At 42.3% G+C, this 6376-nt stretch overlaps 2 protein-coding genes across 2 annotated transcripts; one reads left to right on the forward strand and one right to left on the reverse strand.

The window, feature by feature from the left end:
- On the forward strand, positions 1-973 carry LOC6031878 (trypsin-1). The gene is made up of 2 exons (XM_001842524.2): positions 1-93; positions 156-973. Exons 1-2 carry the CDS (start codon positions 42-44, stop codon positions 917-919), a joined length of 816 nt encoding a protein of 271 aa, XP_001842576.1. The 5' UTR covers positions 1-41; the 3' UTR covers positions 920-973.
- A 3308-nt stretch (positions 974-4281) lies between these two features.
- Positions 4282-5181, reverse strand: LOC6031879 (trypsin-1). Its single transcript, XM_001842525.2, has one exon. The coding sequence runs from the start codon at positions 5137-5139 to the stop codon at positions 4336-4338; it is 804 nt and encodes a 267-aa protein (XP_001842577.1). The 5' UTR covers positions 5140-5181; the 3' UTR covers positions 4282-4335.
- Positions 5182-6376: the final 1195 nt, after the last annotated feature.

A 6376-nucleotide genomic window follows, 5' to 3' on the forward strand; every position in this document is an offset into this window, starting at 1 on the left:
GTCGTTGCGTCCAAGGCTGCGATTACAGTTGATCTGCAAACATGAAACTTTTCGGATTGTTGTTCCTGGTCGCTGCGGCGGCGGCTGCTCCTGGTGGGTATTTCAAGTGGCCACGTGGCTGTTTAACGAATTTACTAAGATTTGCGTTTTTACAGGCAAGGACTACATTGAGCTGGCCAAGGGAGGCCGCGTGGTTGGTGGCATCAACGCCCTGCCGCACGAGTTCCCGAGCATCGTGTCCCTGCAGCGTATCATCCTGACCACGTCGAGTCACATCTGCGGCGGATCCATCATCAACCCACGCTGGATCTTGACGGCTGCTCACTGCATCACGGAATCGCCTGCCACTGCCCGTTTTGTTGCGTTTGCTGGTTCCCACCAGATCACCGCCAACGAGCCTACCCGCCAGGCCATCAACATCGATAGCCACGTTGTCCATCCGGAATACCTGGGTGGTGTGAACCCGAGTGATGTTGCCGTGATGCACCTGGTCAGCGCCTTCGTGTTCAACACCTATGTCCAGCCTGCGGCTCTGGCCCCTGTGGGATACAACCCCCAGCCTGGACCAGCCACCCTTGCCGGATGGGGAAGCACCTCGTCCACCAACATCCCGAGCATGCCAGCCATCCTGCAGAAGGTCATCAAGCCCATCATTGACTATCCAACCTGCGAACAGGCCAACGGCGGTCCCGGAAACTCCCCGCTGGGAGAGACCAACGTTTGCACTGGCCCGCTGACCGGAGGAGTGTCCGCTTGCTCTGGAGATTCCGGCGGCCCGCTGTACGTCATTGAAAACGGAGTGCAGACCCAGGTCGGTATCGTGTCCTGGGGATGGATGCCGTGCGGTTCCGTTGGCCGCCCGTCGGTCTACGTTGGCGTTGGAGCGTACCGTCAATGGATCGATTCAAACATCGACTAAGCGCTTAAGATATATTTAGTTTCATGCAATAAATTTAACTGATTCAAATTGAAATAGGTGTCTTTAAAATTTTCTTGGGAAATCAACTGTCGACATCCCCATAATTATGATATTATTGCAAAACATGGCATTTATTCAAATCCCATTTTTAGAACTCTCGACTTTTCCTTTTACAAGGGGAAGCAATTCCTTAACCCTTGGGGAGCTGATGATCAAGCACATCTTTAATTCTAGATTACTTTTCCAAAACAACCAATGCGCTATATCCAATGTACATAGGACCTTTTGAAAACGTAAGCGAGCATTGATTAAATTTTGCTGTTATCTTGTTGTAAGCTTTCTCTTAATCTATCCTCTTTCCTTTGCAGTTTCTATAATTTTTTTGATTTTTTTCTTGCTCTTAGCCATTAAATAGCTATAAGTAATATGTAATGCCATCGATTAGATTATGATGTAAAACACAGCTAAAACTAAACTCCTAAACACTGTTGTATACTGAAGTGAAATCATTGTACACAGAAAAAAATCAATTCTCGTAATCGTGAATTAAGTTCACGAATGTGAGAACCACGAAGGAATTTATTCATGAGTATGGTGCATTTGCACTGTAAACGTGAATATATTCCTTCGTGGTTCTCGCATTCGTGAATTTAATTCACGATTTCGAGAATTGCGTTTTTTCAGTGTAACTAGATTATTTACAAATGTAACCGAATTGACTTTTTCTTTTTTATCAAAAAAAAAAACATTTTCGAAATTTTGACTTTCAAAGAGTTTCAAATAAAAGGCATTTCATACACATGCACTGATTGCAAATCTAAATGTTTCTATAAAATGTCAATATCTACCATCAAACAACATTTCGATGCCACTGTGCTCTCTTGCACTAAGCTTGCTGGTTTTCCTATCTAGTTAGCATAAGATAGCACAGAGGCATCGATTTATGGAAAAAATGCAAAAATTAACCCTCTAACGCCCAGAGCTGTTTGCTTATCGTAAAAATAGTAAATGACTTAATTTTGGTACAATAATGCAGGAAATACTTTACTTTGACTCACAAACATCGAATTGGTGCAAAAAAGTTGAATTTGAAGTGGTGCACCAGAGCACCATCAGGAAGATGAGCAACTTTTTTATATGTAACAAAATCTCGTTTTCTTCAAATCTATTGGTTCAGTTGTTTGAAACTGCTTCGAAATGTGTTAAAAACTAGTTATTCTTTGCTTTAAGACCATATTTCTGAAGTATGAATGACAAATTCTAAAATCTCTGCATTTTCAGATTTCTTTGATTAGCTCATTCAAATCTCACAAACAACCATTTTCATGAAAAATAAGGAAAATAATAAAACCATCGGTCTAATAACAATGTATTGTCTTGTTTATGAATAGTCAAAAGGTTTATAAAGTTTTGTTTTGATAAAAATAAGCTTTATCTGTAGTTTAGAAAAAAGTGCTCCTGAATATTTATTTGCTCATATGCCTGGGTGGTGCTCTGGTGCACCAAATGGAAAAGGTTGAAAAATACTCGAAACCGGTCCAAACTCACAATGTTATTCACAGGGGTCCTTGTCCAAGGTTCAAATGATAGCAAAACATTTTTGGTTTCAAAAATTTTTTTGTTTGGTAATTTTTACGGGCTTTTGAAAACAGGTCTTATTTATTTCCCTAAAATTGGCCCATTTTTGTTTACATTTCGTGCTGTAACTTTGCTTGTGCTTAACCAAATTTGATGGAATTTGGGGAGATGTTAGTATACATTCTACATGAACACCTGCAACTTAAATCACCATGAAAAGTTGTGTCAGTTTCGAGATATTTGAGTTCAAAGTTTTGGTGCTCTGGAGTAACCATGGGCGGGAGAGGGTTAAACTTATTGCCAATTTTACTAAAAATAGAAACTAAACAAAAAAAATCAAAACAGCACTCACAATTTTTATTCAGATAGAAAACCTTAAAAAAAACTGTCTTTTAAAAATAATTGTAATATTTCTTATTTTAATTGTTACTTAAGTTGTTTCCAATGAATGAAAATGATGACAACGTGTCTACATTTTTCCAAACTTACACTCAAACTGGACATCGGCATACGAGAGGATAAAAAGCACGATTCGGTAGAAAAATGGTACTGAGTGCGAACTGAGAGGATAATTCCTGAAATTACCGATAGTACTTTACTCATGAGTTCATCTTCAAAAAAAGTTCATCTATCAAAAAAAAAAAAAGTATCGGTACCGAGACTCGAACCCAAGACCTTCGGGATATTGAACCGTGCCTTTGCCGTATGAACCACCATGGTTCGGTGACTAAGTGGCAATCATTTGTCCATATATGCCACTCAATAGGATGAACTGTTCCAATGAACGAATGAACACGCGAGAGGACTATACTCTCGCAAAATAGCACTTTCCTAACGTTTCTTTTCGTGAGGACTATCCCCTCGTTCTTTAACTTTGGGTGTATAAAACAAGGTTACGGGATTCAAAAATTTGGAAAAAAAATAGCAATACCTAAAAAATACATTTCGTTTAACAAGTTTGACATATTTACTACGAAAAAACTATCGTCAAACTCTAAATAATTTAATGTCTTAAATTAAATTAAATTCTTAAATAGTGGAATGAACCTTAAGTTTTATTTCAGTTTGGAAGATAATGTTCTCAAATATGTTTGGTTATACTAGGCAACAGTCAAATTGTAAAAAATATTGAATTGATTGTTGTGGCACTCTCTACAGCGTGGTACAGAGCCGTAATGATATGCAAATAATACAAGATTTTTTAAACAAGTATGGGATTCCATGCTTCACAAATTCCCGCCTTTTTCCTGTTTTTTTTTTTTTTTTTTTTTTGCAGATTTTGACGAATTTCCTGACTCAGGTGGCCATGGCCACCCTGTTATAATAGTAAAATAGCTTAGCACTGATGTTTTCAGTTATTGACCAGGACCTGGACCTCCAAAAATTACGTCCATATCTTGCTGATCAATGACGGCGCCGGCCACGACCAGTGGTAAGATACAGAGAAATGGATGGGAATGTTAGTCCGATACCCGCGTGATGGAGACCGCTAAATCGGCTGCTTCTCACGTGAGTTTTGAGGGGTTAGTAAGATGGGTGTAAGATACAATGTCAATAATTTAAAACGGAGTTTTTTTTTATTTGAAAGCGTGCAAACCGGGCAATAGTGCTATGGGAATAGTCAATTTTCAGACCTGCCGCCAATTTCACCAAACGTTGAGTCGACGGTCGTTTCCAACGACCGAGTCCTGTAAGGAATCGACCTTCCTATTAGAAGTTGAATAGGTTAGGAAATTTCGAATTTTTTACGATGAAACTTTTAATTTGAGCTATCAAGCAACTCATTAATTTCGCCTTTTTTAAGGAGTGAAATATTTATTTAAGCATTCTTGTTCGCCTCAACTAGCCAACTGCTCCCGAACCCAGGCCAGATAGTGCGAGATGCCAACGTAGACCGACGGTCTTCCAAACGATCCGCAGGGCGTCCAAATCCACGACGAAATTCCGACCTGCGTTTGTACGCCGTTCTCAATGATGTACAGCGGACCACCGCCGTCACCGAAACAGGCGGAGATACCTCCCGTCAGCGGTCCCGTGCAGATGTTGGTCGGCCCGAACGGAGACGCTCCGGGGCCTCCGTTGGCCTCCTCGCACGTGTCAAAGTCGAGGATGGGAATGACGGCCTTCTGCAGCACGGTTGGCGAGACGTTATTCGCACCGGAAATGCTGCCCCATCCGGCGAGGGTTGCCGCTCCCAGACGTGGCTCAACGTTGTCTTCCGGCAGGTTGACCGGTTGAATAGCCGGCGTGAAGGTCAGCGGGTTCTGCAGCCGCATTACCGCGATATCGCTCGGGTTGACTCCGCCCAGGTAGTCCGGATGGACCACGCTGCGCTGAACGCTTATGACCTGGCGCGTGTCTTCATTTAGGTTGAGGTTGTGCGATCCGGCCCAGATGACAAAGTTGGCTCCGGCGGGGGATTGCGTAATACATTGGGCCGCAGTCATGATCCAGAAGTTGTTCAGAATGGACCCACCGCACACGTGGGTCGTGAGGGTTAGGATGACCCGCCGGACTGATACTATTGAGGGAAATTCGTTCGGCAGGGCGTTGATTCCGCCGACGATGCGCGATTCCGGATGCTGACCAGGAGCGGCCAAGGCCGCGCAGATTAACGCCAGGAGCAAAGTTATCGTCTTCATTTTGACTGAGGTACTGACCAACTGAGACGATTGCAGGTGGTAGAATAGGTACGAGCTCTTTGTTTCGGTAATCTCTTATCTTGGTGGTTATAAATTAAGTTATGGGACCACTTTTCGGAAGCCGATATCAACACTTTGGGGAAAACATTGTGTATTAGCTGTTGAAGTGGTATCAATTTGAATGCTATTTACAACGCTAGATAAAAAACGATTTTTTAATACCAAATTAGAAAAAGATCCAAATTTAGATGGTTCTTTAAAAGCGCATAATACTTCATAAAAAGGGAAAGTGATTTTAAGAAAGTGTTAGGCTTGTCAACCCAACATTTCCACAACATATAATTAGCACTGCAGGTCATGAGCATACTTTCACTGATAGCACAGCTATTTTAAGGTCACACAATTTCCGGTGCAATCGTCGCTTATAAAAGTGGCATTCAAATGCAATTACTCGACCAGTTCTCCAATTGATTTGATTGCTAAACCAGAACTCAACATGAAGCTCCAACTAGTCACACTTAGTCTAGCCATACTGTGTCTAACCGCGAGCCTAGCGGCACCCGCAGAACGGCGTCGCGTCAAACGCCAGGACATGGAGCAGATGAAGCCGTGGATGGAGTGGGGCCAAAAGTGGGGCGAAGTCAGTAAGTTGACGATTCGAAGATGCAAGTTGGAAGAAGAAGTGGTGGTTCCTATCGAGAGACGTGTCAAGTATTATTTTAACGCCCACAGTGGTCACGACCGTTATCATTCCGGCCGGCCAGGAAGCCGTTGAAATCGGGCAAGCGGGTAACGGCGGCGGAGGGGGCGAAGAAGCTGGTGGAGCATCCAGAGCGGCACAGATGGGGCTGGCGATTAGATAAGTAAAGTTTAAGCTTGTTATACGGAAACAGAATAAAAAAAATGCTTTAAAAGTAATGTAGCCACGCTGCCAGGATTATATTTCTTATGAAAATTTCATACATGCTATCTCCATACACACAGGCAACTTGATCATTTCAAACAGGTAATTGCTTTGCGTAAAAATCATTTATTCAAGCATGAGCATGAGCATGAGCATGAGAGACCACCCATGGTTGTCCTTCTCCGTTGCTGAACAGGACCGTAATCTCCCATCAATACAACTGAGCATACGCTTAAACGATCTAATGGTGTTTCCCTTATCAACAGCATGTATAAATGCGTTGAAAAGATAAAACATCAAGATCATTAAAACTAGATCTGAAGCAAATAGGTA

Source organism: Culex quinquefasciatus, chromosome 2 (assembly GCF_015732765.1).
Source record: "Culex quinquefasciatus strain JHB chromosome 2, VPISU_Cqui_1.0_pri_paternal, whole genome shotgun sequence".
Lineage (NCBI taxonomy): Eukaryota > Metazoa > Arthropoda > Insecta > Diptera > Culicidae > Culex > Culex quinquefasciatus.